Here is a 22,541-nt window from a genome sequence, read left to right on the forward strand (position 1 = left end):
GACCGACAGACGTGCGCGGGGTGTGAAGAGTAGAGGAATAGGGAGAGCGGGGGGTGGAGAGAGAGAGAGAGAGAGAGAGAGAGAGAGAGAGAGAGAGAGAGAGAGAACCTTTTCTAAAACGTTATTATAGAGGTTCCACCAAAATTATCAGAGTGTGACCCAGGCCTGTCTTCCTAACCTGTACCTAGGAACATAATTATGAGTTGAGTCATTCCCACTCCTGCTGCAGACCTGGGGCTCTGTCCTCACTTACCATCTCTAAGGCAGAGGTGTCAGGGACCTCTGGGGTCCAGGATAGCCCCTCCCCTGGGGTTTCTGGAAGTCCGACCATACTAGAAGCAGGTTTGGGGCTTTAAAGCTGGTGGAGGTGTGATGGATGTGGACTGGCCAGGGGTGGTGATGCCTGGATAGCTTCATCTTTAGGAAACTGGAGACAGGAAGGGGAAATGGGGCAGGAAGGTAGCTCTAAGCTTTGAGGCCACCCCAGGAAACTGAGGGAGGCTCTGAGAATGGGCTGGAGCTGAGAGCCCACTTCCGAGAGTGCAGGGCAAGAGATGGGAGGAGTCAAGGAGGGGGGTTTCTAACTAGCCCTCAGCCCTGGGGAGAAGAGGAAACTTTGAAATGAAGGCTGCTAGGGTAAGTTATCCAGCTGTAGTGCAGAACCCTGAGACCCCCCACAAGTACACTCCAGGTAAAAGAGGCTCAGAGCCTGGAGAGGGCATATTGATCCAGGGCCTCCAACAACACTTGGCGTCCCAGTATCATCCTGTCTCTTAACTTCTTGTCCCTTTATCTGCCCCCATCCTCTTTCGCTACCTGGTCCTCCCTCCTCTCCCTTTCTCCTCTCTTCTGTGACTTGTTCAATCAACAAGAATCATTTTGAGCAGTTCCTTGTAGGCACTTAGAGCAGAACAAAGCAACAGTAAGAAACTATGGAAAGTGAATGATTTTTTTCTTTTTTATACATGTATTGCATGGTGTGCATATATATGTGTATGTGCATTTATTTGCATGTGTGTGGATGTGTTATGCACATGAATGTGCATGTGTGTGGAAACCAAAGAGTGACATAGGAGTCCTTGATCGCACTCCACTGTGTTTACTGAGGCAGGGTCTCTTGTAAACCCAGAACTCAGCAATGTGGGTAGACTTGTTAGCTAGCTTGTTCCAGGGATCCCCAGTCTCTACCTTCTGTGCACTGGGATTACAGAAAGGCTGTCTGGATTTTATGTAGGTGCTGGGGATCCAGACTCTGGCCCTCATGCCCATGTAGCAAAAGCATTAATTAGCTGAGCCATCTCCCCAGCATGACAGTAATTCTTTTTTTCAAAGATTTATTTATTTTAGCCAGACATGTGGTATACACCTTTAATCCCAGCACATGGGAGACACAGGCAGGTGGATCTCTGTGAGTTCAAGGGCAGCCTAGTCTAAATAGTAATTTCCAGGCCAGCTGGGGCTACAGGGACACCCTGTCTCAAAAAGACCAAAAAAATTATTTAGTTTTATATTATGTGTATGAGTGTTTTGTCTGAAGTTATGTAAGTTCACCACACGTGTGCAGTTCCCACTGAGGCCAGAAGAGGGTATTGGATCCCCTGGAACTGGAGTTACAAACAATTGTTAGCCACCATATGGGTGCTGGGGATCAAAGCTGGGTCCTCTGCAAGAACAGCCAATAATCTTAACTGCTGAACCATCTCTCCAGCCCTTAATTCCTTTTTGGGGGGTCTTTTTGAGACAGGGTCTTCCTGTAGCTCCAGCTGGCCTGAACTCACTGTGTCGACCAGGCTGGCCTGCCTCTGCCTCCCGAGCGCTGGAATCAAAGGCATAAAGGCATGTGCTACCATGCCCGGCTTCTTAATTCCTTTTTAAAAAATATTTGTTTGTTGTTGTTTTGAGACAGGCTGGTCTAGATTTGCTATATAAATGAGGATGATGTTGAGTTTCTGATCCTCTTGAATGCTAATATTACAGGTGTGCAAAACTAAGTCTTCCTCAACCTTTCTCTCCCTCTCTCTCTCCTTCCTTCCTCCCTTCCTCCTTCTCTCCCTCCCCTTCTGAGACAGCATCTCACTCTGTAGCCTAGGCTGGTTCCCTCAGCCTTCCAAACGCTGGGGTTACAGGTGTTAGCCACCGTTCCTGGCTGGAATGAATAATTCTTTTTCGTGATTGTTGTTGAGACAAAGTCTTGCTGTATAGCCTTGACTGCCCTTAACTAACTATGTAGATTGGCCTGGTTTCAAACTTGCAGCAGTGCTCCTTCCTCTGCCTCCCAAGTGCTGGGATTATAGGTATATGCTATAATGACTTCTTGAAGTTATTCACCTCATAGAATTTGTGGAGCCACAGGTTATCCTCATTTGCACACACCCTGAATTGGCAGCATCATGTGGTTGGTAATCTTTAGCCAATCAGCAAAAGCATGGGACCGCCCCCTTTTTCTGCCTCTTGAGTATGACATTGGGAAGGATCCCTGGAGCCTTGCTGGTTCTACCCTCAGATCTTCTACTTACTAATTCTGTGATCTTAGATAATTTAACACTTCTGAGCTGTAAACATTGATTGAATGATGATGATGATGATGATGGTGGTGGTGGTTTATTGTGGGGATTTAGTGAGATAAGCCAAGTGAACAGCTAGCAGCACAGTCTCAAAGTTAGGATATGTGCTCACTGAAAGATGACTATTACTATTGCTCAAAACAGAAAATCTCAGTTGCATTTGGTGACCGTACCTGTAATTCCAACACTCCCTGGAATCCAATAATAGATAGGCAGAGCCAGGTGGATCCCAAGTTCCAGGAGAGTCTGGGCAATTTACTGAGAGCCTGTCTCATGAATTAAAAATAAATAAATAAATAAATAAATAAATAAATAAATAAATGGCTGGGAATATAGCTCAGCATGTGAGGCCCTAGGCTCATAAAATTTCAACAAAGCCTGATGAGAATAAAGAAGATATTGTTTCTGGATGCTGGTTCTCAAAGGCCTATGCACAGTTTTTCACTTGGATAAGAAACGGAAATAGACAAGCTGAACTTTGTAAGGTAAAAAAATAGGAAAAAATCTTGACTCCCTTGAGGAGCCTGTACCCACACTTGGGTATGTATGACTTTCTTCTGAGTGCCTCTTTTTCTCCTAACCCTCATACTTAAGCTTATATTAAAATATCCTTAATAAGTGGGGCTGGAGAGATGGCTCAGCGGTTAAGAGCACTGGCTGCTCTTACAGAGGACCTGGGGTGGGTTCCTAGAACCCACACGGCAGCTAACAACTCCAGTGCCCTCTTCTGGCCTTTGAGGGCATTTGTACACACTTCTTGTGCTTATATACAGGCAAAACATTTATACACCTAAAATTAAAAAAAAATAAATTGTTAAAGAAAAAAAAATGTGCTGGAGAAATGGCTCAGCAGTTAAGAGTACTTGCTGCTCTTGCAAAGGAACTGAGTTGAGTTCCCAACACTCACATTGGGTAGCTTACAACCACCTGTAACTTCAGCACCAGAGGATCCGATGCCCTCTTGCTAACTCTTCAGGCACCTGCACACACATGGCACACACACACACACACACACACACACATACACACACACACACATACATTAGAAATGATAAATCTTTTTTTAAAAAGAAATTTGGTCTATTTTACCAATAATTCCTGCTATTTGTTGAGAATTTAGTATTGCCAGGCATTCTTTAGGCTTTTTGTTTATAATATGTGACATAATCTGAGCTAATATTGTGAGGTTTATGAGGTAAGCATTGCTATTATCACCACTTTATAGAGGAGGAAGTAGAGGGTCAGAAAGGTCACATCCTCAGCATTAGTCACTGAGCTGGTGAGTGGCAGAATTTGAAGAGAGGGACATAATGCAAAGCCTTGTGCTTCTTCTCTGAGCTCATCTAAGTGCTGACCAAAGAAGGAGATGACACAGTCGTACCTGCATCTGTCCATCTTCCATCCATCACCAACTGGATCAGGGCTTCTTAATCATCATCATCATCATCATCATCATTCTTTCTATGTATATGAGAGCAAGTGCTGGTGTGTCAAGACACATGTGCAGGGGTCAGAGGACAACTTTCAGGAATCAACTCTCTTCGTCCAACATGGATTCTAAGGATCATGTCAGACATGTGCAGCAAGTGCTTTTACCCGCTGAACAATCTCACTAGTTTGAATTTCTTGAATAATAAACAAGGGGGAGGGGAGGAGACAAGTAGAGTTAGGACAGGGAAGAGTAGGTTTTCATTTTGTTTTGTTTTATTTGTTTTTGTTTTTTATTGGGTTTCCTGCAGCTGGCTTGGAACTTGCTGTGTAAACCAGGCTGGCCTCAATCAATGTCACAGAGATCTGCTTACCTCTGCCTCCTGAGTGCTGGGATTAAAGGTGTGTACTACCGTTCCCAGCTGGAAGGGTAGTTTTATTCTTTGTGTGTGTGTGTGTGTGTGTGTGTGTGTGTGTGTGTATGAGTGTAGTGTATATAGTATATGAACATATGTATGCAGGTGCTTGTGCCCTTGGGTGTGCATGTGAAGGTCAGAGGTTGCTATCAGCTACCACCTTGTTTTTATTTGTTTGTTTGTTTTTTTGAGACAGGATCTCCCTGTAGCCCCAGCTGGCTTGGAACTCACTCTAGACCAGGCTGACCTCAATCTCACAGAAATTTGCCTGTCTCTGCCTCCCAAATGCTGGAACTAAAGGTGTGCACCATAACACTGGCTTCTACCTTGTTTTTGAGACAGTCTTTCTTACTGAACCCAGGACTCACCCTTTCTGGCTAGATTGGCTGGCCAGCAAGCTCAGGGATCCTCTTGTCTCCCCCCATCCTCAGCACTGGTGTTGGAGGTATTCACCACTACACCCAGCTTTTTTTTTTTTTTCACCTTTTTTGAGACAGGCTCTCCCTGTAGCCCCAGCTGTCCTGGAACTCACTATGTAGACCAGACTGGCCTCAAACTCACAGAGAGCTGCTTGCCTCTGCCTCCCAAGCGCTGGCATTAAAGGTATGCATGTGCCACCACACCTGACTACACCCAGCTTTTATATGGGTACTAGCCAGCAAACTCTGGGAAATCTTCCTTCCCATGACATGTGCTTCTCCTCCCACTGTGTGCTACAGATGTGCGTGACTGCACTGGCTTCTTGTCTCAGGCAGAGGCAGGTAGACCTCTGTGAGTTCAAGCAGCCTGATCTACATAGCAAGTTCCAGGCCAACCAGGGGTATAGAAAATAAATAAGCCCAATAGAGAGAGAGACCTTCACTGTGTTCACTGTGTTGCTGGAATTCATAGGCTCAAGTGATCCTCCTGCCTCAGCCTTCTGAATATGGAGAACAGGGACTACAGGTGTGCTTTACCTACCTGGCAACAGGATTTGTTTTGTTTTTGTGATGTTGGTGATTGAACCTATAAGCACAAATACTAGGTAAGTTCTCTGACACTGAGCACTCTCAGCTTAATAGGGAGGATTATGAGAGCTGTGTTTTCAGAGGAGCCAAGGGCTGCGGGTGTAGCTCACTGGCAGAACACTTGCCTTCATTTTGTGTTTGTGGCCTAGTTCAATCTCCAGCTGGTGTGTGTGTGTGTGTGTGTGTGTGTGCGCGCGCGTGCGTGTGTGTGTGTGTGTGTTCTAGATGATATTCTGTACAGATAGTAACAGTCTGTCAAGAACATTTCCTGTGTAACTGCCACCCTCTGGCAACCACTGCCCATCCTCCAGGCTCCAGCCCCTACCTTCCTACTGGCTCAAAACCCCAAGCCCTGCAGGTTCTTGGCAGCTTTCAGAAATACCTGTCTCACCTACTCTTCCTTTCTGCACTCTGTTGTCCCCAGCGGGCCTGGCCTGGTGGGCATCTTCTCACACCCTTATACCCTTGCTGATACACTTCACCCTGCTGCGTAGCCTTTGCCTAGACCTCTCACTTCCATCTACTCCTGTCTATCACTAATAGAGCAATGAGCCTGAAGCTCTCCATGACTACCCTTGGCTCAAATCTGAGCCAGCTCTGACTGTGTGCATGCATGTGCATGTGCGTGTGTGTGTGTGTGTGTGAGAGAGAGGGGGGGAGAGAGAGAGAGAGAGAGAGAGAGAGAGAGAGAGCGAGAGAGAGCACCAGAGGAGGATATTGATGTCTTGATCTATTACTCTTTGCCTTCTTTCCTTGAGATACTGAATCTAGAGCTAGTAAACCCCCCTGTTCTTCCTGTCTCTGTCCACCACCAGAACTAGGGTTATTGGGGCATATAGCCTTCTCTAGATTTTTTTGGTTTGGGGTTTTGTTTTGTTTTCTTTCCAAGATAGGGTCTCACTATGTAGATCAGACTGACTTCATACTCACAGAGATCCTCCTGCCTCTTCCTCCTGAGAGATGGAATTAAAGTATGTACCACCAGGCGGTCCCACACCCAGCTTTTTACATGAGTGCTTGGAATTCAGATTCAGGTTCTCAGCTTGCACAGCAAAGTGCTTTTACCCACGGAGCCATCTTTCCAGTCTGCCCTCATCCCCCTCCCCTTTTTTTTTGTCTGCTTGCTTACTTTTTTGTTTTTGTTGTCGTTTGAGACAGAATTTCATGTGGTCCAAGCAGGCCTAGAACTTGCTATGTAGCTAAAGATGACTTTGAACTTCTGATCACCTGCCTCTTCCTCCAGAATACTGGGATTACAGGCATGTGTCACCACACCTGACACTTCAGTTTTGTTTTTGAGACAGTTCTCACTGTGTAGCCTAGGCTGAGTGCTGAGATTACAGGTGTATGCCAGCACATGAGTATTATCATTCCCTTCAAGCTAGTTTCCACCCTTTGACTTCTGCTGCTTTCCCCAGCCCTGCCCTGCCTGGTCTCTTCACTGGTAGGCTGTGTCCCTGTCTCTCCCTGCCAGAATGACCCAAGTCCATCTTATCATCCACCCTTTCAGTTACAGTTCTGACCCTTGGAATCTACCCATGCCATGGGCTGCTAGGACATTTTATGTCACAGTGGAACTGTTGGCACAGTGGTGTCACATGTTTCTTTTCCCCAGCTGGAGAAGACTCTCCCTGAAATTAGGCACAAGTCATTGAGAAAATATCTCACGTGTCTACCAGTTGTCAGATACTGTGCTGCATTACAAGTGCCGGCCCTTGCCCTCTGTTTGCTCAGCTGTTTCCTTCTTTCCCTAGCAGTTTACCTCTCATGTTGTCAGTAGAGGCCTGTGTCTATAGTTTGAGACCTTTCACCTTTGGCTGAGGGAGACTGAGGAGGGCTGGGACTTGGTGGCTCTGTGTTCCTTGGAGCACATGTGTTCTTTTAGGCCCTAGGCCCATCTTGGCTCTGGATAGGCCTGGCTTCACCGTGGAGAAAGAGGCTCCAGATTGCAGCTGGAGGCATAGTCAGCTCTCTACAGAATGTGATCCTGTGTTACCCCTTGTATGGGAATAAGATAACAGCAGCTGTAGCATTCAGGACAGAAAAATAGAGCTGAGGATGACGCTCAGTGCTTACCTAAGCATGCATGAAGCCCTGGGTTTGATTTCTAGCACCACATAAGCTGGGTGTGGTGGGGCATGCCTGTAATCTTAGCACTGGGGAGATGGAGGTACTAGGATCAGAAGTTCAAGGTCATCTTTAGCTGCATAGTGAGTTGGAGACCAGCCTGGGCTACATAAGACTTTATTTTAATAAAAGGGTATGGGGTATGCAGTAGGTAATAACACCTGCCACACAAGCATGAGAACCTGAGACTGAATATCCAGAACCCATGTAAAAAGCTGGGCATAGCTGCACATGCCTGTAACCCCAGAGCCTGGGGAAGGGAAGGAGAGGAGACAGGAGTATCCTTGGGGCTTGCTGGCTGCCAGACTAACTCTAGGTTCATTGAGAGACCTTGTCTCAAAGGAATGAGACAGAAAATGATTATGCAAGACCACTGACATCCTCCCTTGGCTTCTGGCTGTATACAGGGCAGGTATACTAGCACACACATGTACACATACACCACATACTCAGACACTGAACACACACACACAGAACAGAAAAATAGGGCCAGCATGATGGCTCAGTGGGTAAGGCACTTGCTGCACAAGCCTGGTGACATGAGTTCAATCCCCCCCAACCCACAAACCCACATAATGATGGAAGAAGAGAACCGACTCCACAGATTTGTCCTCTGACCTCCACACACATGCTCCCTAATAATAAAATGATAACAATAAATCAGAAAATATTCACCAGCATCTCATCAACTGCTAGCAGTGATTCTCATTTTTGAATCTTTGTCTGTTTCCAAGTTTGTGTCTTGGAGTACTGGGATGCCGGAAAGTTAGTTCAAAGGGCCAAACAATGGAGCTTTGTGGAATGGTACAGTAGCCATGACAAGTGACTCAGGAAAAGGGAGAGGGCATGAAGTTCCTGCTCTCTTCATTGTTCCCCTGTGTTCCCCAGCAGCTAAGCATCCTTTGACCTCCTTGGGTTACCTGCCCCACTCTTGAAACAGGTTGTTTTTCTAGCTCTTGGGTAAACATTGACCTGTTTGGGTTTCAGATGCCTACCCCTCGAAACTCCCACTGTGCTAGATAAGCACACTGAGCGCACATCACTTGAGATTGAGAATTACTTTTGCATAGGCTGTAGAGTAACTGACCTCCTCACTGAGTCCTTGCAGTGGTCAGCACTGTGTTGGCCTACAGATGCTAGAGGATGAAAGTAGGGCACAGGCCCCTGCCCTTCCTGTGGGAGCTTGTGGTCTAGTTGAGGATTCATGTACTGGGAGTGCTCCGAGACAGCTGAGTACAGGACAGCTGCAAGGATCCTGCATGAAGAATCTTGCCTGAGTAGGAGGTGGTCCTCTGTGACCACACAATCTCTTCCAACACAAATTCTCTGGTTTTAATTCAGTCAAATGCCAAAATGTCTGTTGCAAACAATAGGTGATATGGCGTGGGCTGGCAGGAAAGGGAGGGTGGCTGATACTTTGTGAGAAGGAGACAGAACAGGGATGGGCTGGGAAGGGCTAGGCTGAGGGGGGGGAATTGCTGTGGCCTAAAAAAATGTTTTTTTTTTTTAAATTTATTACTTATGCCGGGTGTGGTGGCGCACGCCTTTAATCCCAGCACTTGGGAGACAGAGGCAGGTGGATCTTTGTGAGTTTGAGGCCAGCCTGGTCTACATAGTGAGTTCCAAGCAAGCTGGGGCTACAGGGAGACCCTGTCTCAAAAAGACAAAAAAAATGTTTATTATTTATTTATTTTTATTTTAAGTGTATGAGCATTTTACCTGCATGTATGTAAGTATACCATGTGTGTGCAATGCCTGTGAAGGCCAGAAGAGGGCATCGGATCCCTTGGAACTAGAGTTCCATGTGGATCTGCCATGGAGTTCCAAGTGGATCATCCATGTGGCTGCCAAACCTGGGTCATCTTCAAGAGCAGCCAGTGCTCTTAACTGCTGAACCCTCTCTCCAGCTCCTCTTCCTCTCTTTCCTCTTTCTCCCTCTTCCTCTCAACCTCTCTTTTCTCTCTTTCCCTCTCTCTGATCCTCTCACCTAGCCCAGATTGAGATTTGAGCCCTTCTCTTCCCAGTCCTCAAAGTGAACTAGCTTTCTTGGTTAGCTGGAGGTATGCTGCCCAGGCTGGGGAGCCAAGGATTATCACTAGTATCCCAGTGAACACTCTAACTAGAAGTCTGGAGCCTAGAGGCCAGGGAATGTGAGGTTCCCCGGAAGAGAGGAGTAGAAGGTAGTCACTAAGGTCAGCTAGGAGACAGAACTGGCCTGAAGCTGTCAGAGGTCCAAGGGGGGATATCTGAGCTGCTTCATTTGGGTGGGTGGGGTGTGGTCTAGGCAGAGACTCTGATGCCACCCAGTCTCAAATAACCATTTTAGTCCTGTAGAGTGAATGGATTTGCTCCCTGTCTGATTTTTGCCTCCTCCTGAGGTCAGCAGGAAGCCATAGGGCAGGTGTGTGTTGGATAGATGCCATCTTGGGGCAGGTGGGAAAGATGTCTGCTTTGTAGGAAGATGGGGACCTGGGAAAGATCCCACTCAGGAGTAATATAGAGGAAGCCAGGGCTGATGATTACATGAAGGAGCCTATGATCTCCAAGGCAGGCAGCACTCACTCAGGCCAGACCTTTACCCTACATACCTCACACCTCCACTCTAAGGATGCTGTTACTCATCTGCCATACCTGGGCATTGTAGGGGAGGGGGAGGTTTTGGTGTTTGTGTCAAATGAGGACTGGGTGGGGAACTCATGCAGCCCTGACCTTGGGCTTGGTTGTCAGGCAGGGAAAGAATTGGAGCGATGCCAGCGGCAGGCGGACGAAGTGACGGAAATCATGCTCAACAATTTTGACAAGGTCCTGGAGCGGGACGGGAAGCTGGCAGAGCTGGAGCAACGCTCAGACCAGCTCCTGGATATGGTGTGTGGCCCTGGGAACTGGAAGGGAGGGGAGAGACGTGGTCCTTAGAGGGAGCCCTTAGGCTTTAATGGGGAGGCAGAGTGGGGCTTCTAGGCCCTAGGTGAGGTCTCAAGCTTGCTTGCTTACCAGCTGGTGTGAAACTTCTGGGTTTCCTATCTGTACATACAACAAGTAGGCTTCACGGCTTTGGTTTGTGGCTACAGCGCAGTTGGTCGAGTGCTTACCTAGCATGCATGAAACCCTGCATTCAGACCTCAGCTCCATGTACACCTTGCACAATAGCACACACCTGTAATCTTAACTCTCAGGTGGTGGAAGCAGGAGGATCAAGAACTCAAGATCATTCTCAGTTATACAGGGGGTTGGAGGCCATCACTGGTCACATGAGACCCTGTCTCAAAAAAAAGATATCTGTGGGCTGTGGATATCTACAGTCCTAGAGGTCATGGACTGGCATTGCTAAGTGGTTGTGAGCTAGCAGCGTTGATAGTCAAGAGTCACCCATTGTTTGCAATCAGGAGTTAGGCTGGGAGGGCACAATGAGTGGAGAGGGAGCAGACATGGTGGGGAGGATGCAGATCACTTCCTCCTGGAACAGCTTTGAGGGCCTGTGGGAACCACTAACTCCCTCTCTGTGTCTCTGGGCATCTGCAGAGCTCAGCTTTCAGCAAGACAACCAAGACCCTGGCCCAGAAGAAGCGCTGGGAGAACATCCGGTGCCGGATCTACCTGGGGCTGGCAGTGGCTGGTGGTTTGCTCATCATCCTGATTATACTGCTTGTCATCTTTCTTCCGAATAGCAATGACAGTAGTAAACCATAGGCCCAGGCTGCAGGCGCTGCTTCAGGGACTGGGGACTGACCCAGCTGGGCCTAGAGGAGAGGCCCAATGACTGCATTGGCTTGTTCTGGTCTCCAGAGAACCCTGGTGTTTGCTCCTGTCTGAGCCACCCCAGTGAGCACTGAAGGGCAGCCTGGATGTGTGCAACTCTGCATGTCCTGTCATGCCATAGACTGGCCCTTGAGGGCAGCCTGCTGCACTGGCCCTGCCAGGCCAACCCCACTGGAGCCCAGTAAAAGCTGCTGTTTGGTTAAAAGCTGGTGTGGGTGGGTGTGTGTGCGTGCGTGTGTGTGACAGTCCTCAAATTGTTCCTCTGCCTCCACCTCTGGGGATGTTCAGAAAACCTGTCACCAATGGACCTACAAGACAGTTCAGCAGATAAAGGCACTTACCATGAAACCTGATAACCTGAGTTTGATCCCCAGGACCCACATGGTGGAAGGAGAGTGCCAACTCCTGCAAGTTGTCTTCTGACATCTGCACATATGCCATGGCACATGTATATAAGCACATGCACATCCCCCCCCCACACAAATAAATGTAGAGAAAAAATTTTAAGGAATTAAAAGAAAACTATAACCCAAAGGACTATACCCCAGGAAACAGCTCCTTCCTTTTCTGTTCCTCTTTGATTCTGTCCTACACAAAGGACCTTTCTGGAATGTGGTGACAGGAACACAGCAGTCCAAAAACCAAACCCATAAGCCTATTTCCATGAAACTGAAATCTCCAGGAGCAATGGAACTCTAGATGGAAGAAGAAAGAAGAAAGGACTTGCTGGGGTTGAGACCAGTTGATAGAGCGCTTGCCCAGTGTGTACATGGCTCCGGGCTTGATGATGGCACACTCCTGTAGTCCTGGCACTCAGAAGGTGGAGGCAGGAGATTAGGAGTTCAAGGTCATTCTCGACTATGTTTGAGACCACCTAGGGCTATATGAGACCCTGTCTCAAAAGCACAAAGCAGGGACTGGAGAAATGGTTCTCAGCACCCATGTTCAAGGCTATAACCACCTTTAAGTCCACTCCAGGGGGATTGTCCTATATGGACATCTGTATTCATGTACACATACACAGACATACATACATATAATTTAAAAAATAAAATGAATGTTTGTTTTTTGAGACAACAGGGTGGGTCTCCCTATAGCCCCAGACTGGCCTCAATCACAAAAATCTGCCTACCTCTGCCTCCTGAGTGCTGGGATTAAAGGTGTGCACTACCATGCCAGGCTAAATAATAATTTTTTTTTGTCTTTTTGAGACAGGGTCTCCCTGTAGCCCCAGCTGGCCTGGAACTCACTATGTAGATCAAGCTGGCCTTGAACTCAGCGATCCACCTGTCTCTGTCTACCAAGTGCTGGAATTAAAGGCATGTACCACCATGCCCAGCAATAATAAAAATTTTAAAGCAAAAAACAAAACAACAAGGCTGGAGAGATAGCTCAGTCCATAACGTGTCTGTCTTGCAAACACATGAGGACCTAAGTTACCATCCCCAGAAACCATGTTAAAAAAAAAAGCCGGGTGAGCTGGGCATGACAGTGCACACTTTTAATCCCAGCACTCAAGAGGAAGAGGCAGGTGGATCCCTGTGAGTTTGAGATTAGCCTGATATACATAATGAGTTTTAGGCAGGTCAAGGGCTACACAGTGAAACCCTGGCAAAAAAAAAAAAAAAAAGCCAGGTGTGGTGCCACACTTGTACTCCCAGCTAGCACTTGGAGGTAGAGACTAGCAGATCCCTGAGGCTCAGAAGCCATCCAGCCCAGCCTGGATGGTGAGCCACCATCTGAAGAAATAAGGCAGACAACTCCTGAGGGTACAACAGTTGAGGATGACCTCTGGCCTCTACACACAGGTGCACTCACATGCATCCACATGAACACACACGTACACACATTGAAAAGAAAAAATGAGGAGGAAAGAGCTTCTGAGATGTTTCATGAGGCTCTCACCCATGATGAGCTTTGTCCTTTTGAACCCTCCCTGCCTTAATTTCTTAGTCTGTATCTGTGTTCTTTATTTTTTATTTTCTAAAAGTTTTTATACATTTCTATTTATTTTTTTGTGTATGTGTGTATTGCCTGCATGTAGGTTAAGTGCACCCGTGTGATGCAATGCCCAAGGAGGACAGAAGAGACTGTCAATGCCCTGGAACTGGAGTTACAGATAGTTGTTAGCTGCCGTGTGGGTGCTGGGATTCGAACCCAGGTCTTCTGCAAGAACAGCCAGTGTTCTTAACTCCTGAGCCATCCAGCCCACATTCTTCCTTTAATACACCACGATACACATGAAAACCTCAAGACTTCTATGATGCTGTATGCCTAGTTGTAAAGGAGTTTTTTTCTGTAGAATGCAGGCATTCCAATGCTCTAGGGCCACACAGGCCCACAAAGCTAGTGGCTTCAGGGCAATAATAAAGATTATGTATTGAGATAATGCATAAAAGCAAGATGGTCCAGCAGGTAAAGGTGCTTATTGCCAAGACTGAAGACCTGAGCTTGGTATCTGGGACCCACACAATGGAAGAAGAGAACCAATTCATGAAAGTTGCCCTCTGATCTCCACATGTGTCATGGCACACATAAGCATGCACGCACACATACTAAATGTAAAAGAAAAAAAAGGGAGGGACTGGAGAGATGACTCAGTGGTTAAGAGCACTGGTACTTTTGCAGAGGATCAGGGTTCAGTTCCCAGTACCCACAATGCAGCTAACAACTGACTGAAACTCCAGTTCCAGGGATCTGATGTCCTCTCCTGGCCTCTGAGGACATTGCACACTTACATGCACACTTAAATGCAGGCAAAATACTCATACACATAAAATAAAAATAAATTTAAAAAACATTTAAAAAAAAAGTAAGTGGTGGCCGGGGGTGGTGGTGCAAGCCTTTAATCCCAGCACTTGGGAGGCAGAGGCAGGCAGATCTCCGTGAGTTCAAGGCCAGCCTGGTCTACATAGTGAATCCAGGACAGCTGGGGCTACAGGGAGACCCTGTCTCAAAAAGGCCAAAAAAAAAAAAAAGACCGTGCTTTAAAAAAAAAATTATTGGAAGGAAAGAAGGTCCCCCAAGACCTTCTTCCTGGGTTACTTAACTGTAGCTCAAACTCAAATGTGAGTGGCAAGGGAAATTCAATGTCAAGTGTATGAAATAAACAAGTCTCTCTCTCTCTCTCTCTCTCTCTCTCTCTCTCTCTCTCTCTCCTCTTGCCTTTTTGAGACAGGGTAGCCCCCAGCTGGCCTGGGACTAACTATGTAGACCAGGCTGGCCTCGAACCCACAGAGATCCACCTGCCTCTATTTTAAAATTATTTATTTTCATTTTATGTGCATGAGTGTTACCTGCTTGTATGTAAGCACCCGTGCCATGCGGTGCCAGCGGAGGCCAGAAGAGGGCATCCGATACCTTGGAACAGGCTGCCAGCCTTCATATGGGTTCTGGAATTCCAACCCGAGTCTTCCGCAAGAGCAGCCAGTGCTCTTAACCATCTCTCCAGTCCTCTTTCTTTAAAAAGAAACAAACAAACAAACAAACAACTTTCTCTATTTTTGACTATGTCCATACGTATGTGTGGATGGAATGGGGGTGGTGCTTGTGAGTGCAATGACTGTGGAGGCCAGCTTGAGTTATAGGTGGTTATAAACCACCTGATGCGGATGCTGGGAACTGAATTCAGGTCCGGTTAGAGCAGTAAATGCTCTTAGCTGCACAGCCATTGGCCTGCCGCTGCCTCTGTTGGGACTAAAGGCAAACGCCACCAGTCGAGCGAGCTCTGCTTTCGGAGCAACACGTGCGACCCCACGCAAGAAACTCCCGGGGTTTACTCTTCATTCAACTCGATTGGCTTTAGCTTTGGTCACCTGACTCACTCGACCAACGAGAGGTGACTGAATCAGTACTTCCGCTTTGTTTGCGGCGAGCAACAACTATGCCCGCCTCTCAAATACTGATTGGCCATCTTCTCAAACTCGTCCGATGATTGGTCACTGCTGGCAGTCGGCGCTCCAGCCGGTAACGCTGTGTCAGACAGCCGGCCCAGCCTGGGAGCTATGGCGTCTTATTTCGATGAGCACGACTGCGAGCCGGTGAACCCTGAGCGGGAGGCCCGCAACAGCATGTTGCTGGAGCTCGCGAGGCGAGTGCGCGGGGCGTGGACCTGGGCTCCGGGCAGCAGGTTTCTGAGTTCGGGCTGGCGGGAGAGGGCGAAGAATTTGGGGCAGCAGGTTCTGGGGCTTATGGATGAATAATGTCGAGTGCTATTCTGAGCGATGAGATTAATCGAGGTCAGTAATTTGGGCCGTCAATAGGAAAGACTTGGCCAGGGAATGGTGGGAAGGACCAAGCTGAAGAGGGGAATGGGGGAGGGAGGCACTGGAGAAGATGGGGCACGGGGGCGGCTAGGGGCTATTTTGCTAGCAACAGCAAGGACAGAAGACCACTGCTGATTTTGAATCAGTCTGGCTCCACCAGGTCATTCCTGCGTGGCCTGAACAACTTCCGTGAGCCTCCTACCTCATGTATAAAGTGTATAAACAGTGGGCTGTGATTGTCTGCTAGCAGCCATAAATCATCACTTCCCACCATCCTTTTTATCTACTGAGCAACTATTATGTACTAAGAATAGTTATTATAGCCAGGGTGAATATTTGTCTTTTAGTAGCCAGTGGATTATGGGGACCAAAAAGAAAGTATGGTTTTCTTTCAGTATAGTTCTCATCTTCCACTACCATCCTCAGATCACTCTTCAATAGGATGGACTTTGAAGACTTGGGATTGGTAGTAGATTGGGATCACCATCTGCCTCCACCAGCTGCCAAGGCTGTAGTGGAGACCCTCCCCCGTACAGTCATCAGCAGCTCGCAGGCCGGTGAGGACACTAATTCCTTTAGGGCAGATTGGCCTGTCTGGCTTTCTCCTCCAAGCCTCCAGTCTCAGTGCCTTTGAGGAAGTGGGAGGTTGGGGTGGGGTTTTAGCAGCTCTCCTGATCTGCACTCCCTTCTCCAGAGCTCAAGTGCCCCGTGTGTCTTTTGGAATTTGAGGAGGAGGAGACTGTCATTGAGATGCCATGCCATCACCTCTTCCATTCCAACTGCATTCTGCCCTGGCTAAGTAAGGTACTTCCAGGCCTCAGCTGGCCCTGACCCCAGTTCTCAAGCATCTTTTTGGTTATGGGTGGGATCAAGGGAGGGCAGAGCTGGGGTTGGGAACCGGGAACAGGAAGGGGCTGGAATACTGCCCTACTTTTCCTAGACAAATTCCTGCCCCCTGTGCCGGCATGAACTGCCCACTGATGATGACACTTATGAGGAGCACAGACGAGACAAGGTAGGGATGGTGGTTATGGAGGGGACCATAATGGGCCTCATCAGCCCGCCTCCACTGCACTTACTTCACCTCAGCAGGCTTGGGTAGGCCTCCAAATCCCTCAGTTTGGCTACCTTCCCAGTGACTTTTGTGTGAGCAGATCCTCAGCATTGTTGATGTGCTAGGGGCCTGACAACAGCCCCATGACAGTTGCTTTGTACCCCTACCTGTCGGTCTTCAGGCCTGGCCCTGTCTAGCCTGTTGGCTTTTTCTCTTCTAGGCTCGAAAACAGCAGCAGCAGCACCGACTGGAGAACCTCCATGGGGCCATGTACACGTGAGGCTCTCATGGCTCTTCCTCTGGGACATCTTCCTCTGACATTTTGAATCTTCATTAAAGGCCTCTTTACCCACCCTGAGGCTAGTGCTCACAGGCTGCACAGGTGCCCTGCATTCTTCACCATACTGCTAATAGGAAAGCTGGTGCTGAACCACAGCAGGTGCCAGGCTGCATCCCCTCTCTGCTAGCCTTTTTAGACTCTGGGTGGTGGGGCCCTGGATCAGCCAGGGTTTGGAAGGTCTAACATGTTCATGGTTGGAAGGCAAACGGTGTCAGGGCCTGACACTTTGTAGGTATTTAAAACTGATAAACTAACTTTCACCTCCCCCTTCCTGAAGTCTTTCGTTAACCTTGGAACCTTTAGTTAATGTTGGAATCCTGGGGATGTTTTTTAGCTTTACAGAGAAAACTTTTAACATTTTAAGCTTGTTCTTTGTGTTCCAGCCCCACAGTCCCCCTATTAAGGAATCAAAGTTCAAACCAGACTGGATAGGGGAAAGAAGGGAGACTACAAAGCAAAGCCAGTTCTTTAGACTTTTAGACTCAGAGAGTATGCCAAAGCCTTTCAGAGGGTTTGTTTTGAGACTGAGTCTCACTTATGTGGCCCTGGTTGGACTGAAACTTGCTGTATAGATCAGGCTGGTCTCAAACTTGGGATCCTTTTGCCCCTGCCTCCCCAGTGCTGGGATTACTGATCTGTACCTCCACCTACCGCCATGCCCAGTCCCTTGCCGTGTGTTTGGATGGCCCTTGTCACTCTTAGTTCCCGGCAGCCCTGTTCTTAGCAGTGAACACTGAAGACTCTCTGGAAGCACGGGCTCCCTCCCATCCCTGTAGTACTGGGTGAGGCCCTTCCTGATTCTCCACAACAGACTACAAACATGCAAATTAGAATTCTTTTAATAGATATAAAAAAAAGTACTAAAATACCCATGTGGTTCTGCTGTGTTATTTGCTCTCAGGGAAGGGACAGAGAAGAATCCCAGTGCAGCTGGGTGGGCCCCCCTTAGGCTAAGGCATGCTCCTCCCACCATCCAGACTCATATCCCCTTCCCTTGCTGTTCCCAGCCCCCCAATTCCTGCAGCAGGAGATCCCAGTGGTCTGGCTCTGGTACTGGGAGTAGAAGGCACCTGAAGGGCTGGCTGGGCAAGTGACGACAGATGACCTTTTAAACATAAAATAATACTCTGGTATGGGGGAATAGGGCTTACAGCTGAGGCAACTGTCAGGGCCCTGCTCCCTATGGCACGGGTGGATGTGGGATGGTCACTTCTTCAAGATCGAGGAAGCCTAGATCCCAACAGAATACTCTCTAGTATTTGGTTTTTTGGGGGGGGTTTTGGTACAAAATAAATGCAAAGAAGGAAAGGGGAGGGGTGCTGCGGAGGCCGGGCCAGCCACCCTCCAGACCTCAGATCATGGCGATACTCTCTGGAGCACAGTTGAGGTGGGTGGAGGTGCTGCTGCTCCCAGAGGACTTGCAGGCCCGGCCAGGGGCAGGCTGCAATGCAGCCACCAGTGTATCTGAAGAAATTGCCCCAAATTCATAGCTGAAGGTGCCATAGAAGATGAGGATATCGATGACAAACACCCACTCACACAGGGCAGCCCCATGCTGTAGCTGAGAGTTCTCATGAAGGAAGAAGACTCCACCTGGAGTGGGGCTAAGGAAAGGTTTAGTAGGATGTAACCTGGCAACACCTGTTTTGTAATTGCAGATATTTAAGTAGGCCAGGGTGAAGGAGCAGCAGTCCATAAGGTCGCTGGACTCTAGATTCTGTCCCCACCCCCATCTGAGAGGGAGCGGGGGTGGAAGAGGGGTGGGGACAGCTGATCTAGAACAAGTTCCTGACTGCCCCATCCCAAAAGGATACTAAGGACCAGGGTGATGAAGGCGATGATAGCCAGCACGCTTCGCAGATAGGCCATAGCCAGGTCCAGGGGGTTGGTAGCCCCATGGAAGGAGAGGACACAGTGCAGGCAGACAAATAGCAGCCCAGCAGGGAAGGCCACACCAGCTCCGATGTAGTGAAGAGACTTGGCATAGTCCACCTGACCCAGAGGGGCCAATCCATGAAACAGCCCCATCCCACCTGCCCCTCCATCTCATCTCTTTCCCTCTTCCTTCTCCCTCCTTTGCCTCCCAACCCCTCCCTTCCTTGACCACCAATGTCCAGGTGCTGCCCCTGCAGGCAGCCAGACCCTATTAAGGGAAGTTTAGGGGGTGGGGGGGCACCTGAAAGTTGCCGACTACTACAAGGCCTGCAGCGTTGGTGCAGCCTGTGATGAGTGCAGTGGTGTTAACCCAGGAGTGTCGACTCTGCTCCAGGAGCTGCCCATACCGGAGGAGGCAGATCAAGGCCACTGGGGGAGGACAGCAATGCTGGGGCCAGTCCAACACCTTCCTCCAACCCCGCCCACCCAGCCTGCTCTCCAGCTGCCTGCAGGGCTTAGGCATTCCATCCCCTTCTGAGAAGCGAAAGGGGATGGGCAGGTTAGTGGTGAACTGGATTTTGTTGTTTTTTTTTTCCTCCAGGCTCCCCACCAGAGCAGCTGTGTAAAAATTAGGTTAGCATCTGGCCTTCCATGAACAGGAAAAAAGTTACCCCTCTTGCCTTAGCCTTTGGTGGTGGTGGGTTAGGCTATGAGAAGTAAATGCTTCTGGGCTTTTCAGGGGATGGAGAGGGGCAGGGGCTGATGGTATCACTCACCCATGAAAGCACCCATGTTGCCAATGAGGCTGAAGAGGCAGCTCTCTGGGGGATATGTGCCACACTTGCTGAACGGAAGGGTGAGGACATTAAGAGGCAGGAGTACCAGTTGCCCCTACCCCAGCCCTGCTGTATCTGTGCCTGGCCCTCAGCAGGCAAGCCTGTGATTTATGAGACGGGCTGACAGCCCTCAAAAACAGAGCTCATGTATAGGAAAGATAAAGGGGTGCCCTGGAGTGCTTGGCAGATCTTGCTGGGGCCTGCCGCTGGTCTGGATTTCCTTGAACTGGAACTTGTGCAGTCAGAGGGTTTAGCTTAAGTCCGGGTACTTCGTTGGCTAACTGTGATCTGAATGAGAACCTCTGTTTCCTCACAGAGGTGAAAACAACAGGACCGTTCCTGCTGGGACGACTAAGAGAGACTACAGGCATATAAAACTCAGCAGAATGCCCAGCTCCTAGAACTGGCAATTAGGATATTATTTCTTTGGCCTCAAAATGACCAAAGATGACCTTGAACTTATGATCCTCTTCCCTCTGTTTCTGGAGTGCTGAGATTGCAGGCATGTGCCACCACACCCAGTATTGTGCTAGGTACTGAAGCCAGGACCTTATATGCATTCTGCTAACTGACCTACTATTCAGCCTCCCTCCCTCTTTTATTTCCTTCTCTGGGATGGGGTCTCATGTAGCACAGGCTGGCCCTGTACACATCTTTCTGCTTCTACCTCTCCAGAGCTGGGATTACAGCCTTTTGCCACTAGGCCAGGCTTGGAGTATTAATTGGCTCAGTATGTTTCTTCTAGAGGCCCAGGGACAGCCCTTTGCTTGAGGGTCTCCTTGACCTGCCTGATTTCCAGGACCTACCTGATGAGAGGGACATCATCAAGGGTGCAGCAGGTCTTGGGGCCCCCTTGTTCAGCAGGGTCAGGAGAACAGGACTCATTGTAGGACCTGGAAAGTAGGATGTGGGGTAGATTGGGGCAAGGAGTATTCCCCAGACCCTTGCCTGTAGCCTCAGGCCACAAAGAGGACTCTCTTCCAGACCTCTCCAGGGCCTGCCTGAAGCAGAAGTCAAAGGGATGAGGGGGGTGATAGGAAGTGACTAGATGGATAGGAAGCCATGCCTGGAGACCACTGTCAGAACAGCAGTGAGGCCTAGGGTCTCCATCTGGCTTGTGGGCCCAAGAGGGGACAGAGATGAAGGGAGCTTTAAAGTGAGGCCATCTGCAGAGTGCTCCTCCGTACCAGTTCTCCACTGGGCACACGTGGCGGTTCATCACGGCCATGGCATACCTGTGGGAGCAGAACCGTCACCCTGCCCCCATGTCCCTCCAGGCCCAGCCACCCATTACTGGCTCTTCTACTTTGACTTCTTGCCTCATTCAGCCTCACTGCCCTTGCTGGGGACTCAGGTTTGGTGGGGTGCAGAGGTGAGTCTTGATGCTACACACCAGACCCTGTAGCATGGCCCACAACCAGAGGCCCTGTGGAAATTGCCCTGCCTAGAAGTATGTGTTGGAACTGTCCTGCTGGACAACAGTGGTGCCAGCTTGTCCCAAGGGGCTGTGTGCCCAGGCATCAGGCCAGGCTTTGGAGACAGCCAGAGTGACCGTGGGTGCCATTCTGAAGTCTGCAGGACAAGGGACTTTGTGTGTGACATCAAGCTCCTGTAGGGGTTCCCTCACCCCATACCCCTTTTACTCACACAGTCCATATGCCAGTGATGGAGAAGGCTGACAGGCTGACAGGAAGGAGGATCCAGGCGGTCATGAGGGAGTGGAGCCAGGGTGGTGGTAGTGTGGGGGAAAGGACAACAGGTAGGTAGGGAAGAGGGGGTGGGCCCAGCTACCTTGAAATATTTCGGCCACAACCATCAGCTGCCCTGGCCTGGTGAAGGAGAGAGATCAAGGTCCAGGGTCTGTTGACTGGCCAGGGCGGGGGAGGGAGGGGGAAGGTGGTCAACACCTCATTCACAGCTCTCCTTGGGCCTTTGAGCGTCCAAACTTGGGGCTGAGCCCTGCCAGAACGTGGACACCCTCTGGCTATCCATCTGGGGCCTCCGTGATCCTCCCAAATACCATGGGGGCGCTGAGAAGTTCAGTCAGCGCTGTGACATCTGGAAAGAGAGCCACCCTTCCCGGTCTGAGGGACACGGGCTTGGGGAAGGCTGGAGCTAGGACAATCAAGGGGACCATGCCAAGGAAAGCCCGGGAGGGTGCGCGGGGCTGGGAGAGCGGAGGCAAGGCGTTGGTGTGCGGGTAACCACCTGACCACCGTGCCCCGGCCAAGGGGCGGGTTCTCGCGGGAAGCCCGACCCGGTCCCCGCTCGCGTGGGCACAGGGACCCCAGCTTGTGTAGGAGTCCGTAGCCAGAGGCATCACCATTTTCCTCCAGTTCCCGGTTCCTCTAGGCGATCCCTTGGAGGCCCCAGGAGAAAAGGAGCCCTGTACGCACCTCCCTGCCGCGCGCCGCCGCCGCCGCCGCCGCCGCCGCCGCCGCGCCCTGCCTGCTCAGCCCCCTCGTGGCCGCGTCTCCAGCTGCGGCCCTTGGAGCAGCCCTGAAAGGTTTAAAGGGCCGAGCGGCCCCGCCCCTGGCGGCCCCTGGCAGCGCCGCACCGCCCGCCGGGACGTGGAGTCCGTGCAGCCCCGGTCCCGCAGCCCCGGCCCCGCCCGAAACTACAACTCCCGAGCCCCCTTGGCTGCGTCACTGGGGTAACGTGGGCGGTGCCCCAACTTCAGGGGACTTGGGCGCCAGGGACTGTGGCCTGGACACCTGACACAAAGATCAAGAGGACGATTGGGTTTGTCATTCCTGAGGTGGGAGTATGGAGGCCAGCCTGCCTGCTTCGCCCGTGACTGCCACCCTGCTTATGGTTGGGGAAGCCCCTCAGCCTGGCACTCCACACAAGCAGAGCCTGGACCGATCCTTAGG

General features: G+C 49.8%; 3 protein-coding genes across 20 annotated transcripts in view; 2 read left to right on the forward strand and 1 right to left on the reverse strand.

Moving 5' to 3' along the window:
* Nucleotides 1-11,722, forward strand: part of Vamp5 (vesicle associated membrane protein 5) — a 12,435-nt gene extending 713 nt beyond the window's left edge. Inside the window, exons 2-3 of the mRNA XM_008840277.3 lie at nucleotides 10,270-10,407; nucleotides 11,062-11,722. Of these exons, the coding sequence (XP_008838499.2) occupies nucleotides 10,270-10,407; nucleotides 11,062-11,229 (306 nt within the window). The 3' untranslated portion in view covers nucleotides 11,230-11,722. The remainder of the gene's footprint in view (nucleotides 1-10,269; nucleotides 10,408-11,061) is intronic.
* Nucleotides 11,723-15,241: 3,519 nt separating this feature from the next.
* On the forward strand, nucleotides 15,242-17,825 carry Rnf181 (ring finger protein 181). 6 transcript variants are annotated; one of them, XM_008840286.2, is made up of 5 exons: nucleotides 15,242-15,388; nucleotides 15,990-16,120; nucleotides 16,258-16,367; nucleotides 16,504-16,578; nucleotides 16,838-17,019. In XM_008840286.2, the coding sequence occupies exons 1-5, from the start codon at nucleotides 15,303-15,305 to the stop codon at nucleotides 16,895-16,897; spliced, it is 462 nt and encodes a 153-aa protein (XP_008838508.1). In that variant the 5' UTR covers nucleotides 15,242-15,302; the 3' UTR covers nucleotides 16,898-17,019. The 6 variants fall into 6 exon arrangements, with proteins under 6 accessions (XP_008838508.1, XP_008838507.1, XP_029422870.1 ...); XM_008840285.3 differs by having other exon boundaries at nucleotides 15,247-15,427; nucleotides 16,838-17,825; XM_008840287.2 differs by having other exon boundaries at nucleotides 15,259-15,427; nucleotides 16,258-16,362; nucleotides 16,838-17,825.
* Tmem150a (transmembrane protein 150A) lies at nucleotides 17,776-22,487 on the reverse strand. 13 transcript variants are annotated; one of them, XM_029567008.1, is made up of 9 exons: nucleotides 21,576-21,866; nucleotides 21,460-21,497; nucleotides 21,316-21,351; nucleotides 20,856-20,903; nucleotides 20,475-20,561; nucleotides 19,609-19,676; nucleotides 19,134-19,261; nucleotides 18,772-18,949; nucleotides 17,781-18,550 (listed from the first exon to the last, which is right to left on the reverse strand). In XM_029567008.1, exons 4-9 carry the CDS (start codon nucleotides 20,894-20,896, stop codon nucleotides 18,309-18,311), a joined length of 744 nt encoding a protein of 247 aa, XP_029422868.1. In that variant the 5' UTR covers nucleotides 20,897-20,903; nucleotides 21,316-21,351; nucleotides 21,460-21,497; nucleotides 21,576-21,866; the 3' UTR covers nucleotides 17,781-18,308. The 13 variants fall into 13 exon arrangements, with proteins under 13 accessions (XP_008838503.1, XP_008838501.1, XP_017655398.1 ...); XM_008840281.3 differs by lacking the exon at nucleotides 21,576-21,866 and adding an exon at nucleotides 22,065-22,482 and having other exon boundaries at nucleotides 17,776-18,550; nucleotides 21,316-21,497; XM_008840279.3 differs by adding an exon at nucleotides 22,065-22,482 and having other exon boundaries at nucleotides 17,776-18,550; nucleotides 21,316-21,726.
* Between the last annotated feature and the right edge of the window lie 54 nt (nucleotides 22,488-22,541).

Source organism: Nannospalax galili, unplaced genomic scaffold (assembly GCF_000622305.1).
Source record: "Nannospalax galili isolate Female #2095 unplaced genomic scaffold, S.galili_v1.0 scaffold279, whole genome shotgun sequence".
NCBI classification, from domain to species: domain Eukaryota; kingdom Metazoa; phylum Chordata; class Mammalia; order Rodentia; family Spalacidae; genus Nannospalax; species Nannospalax galili.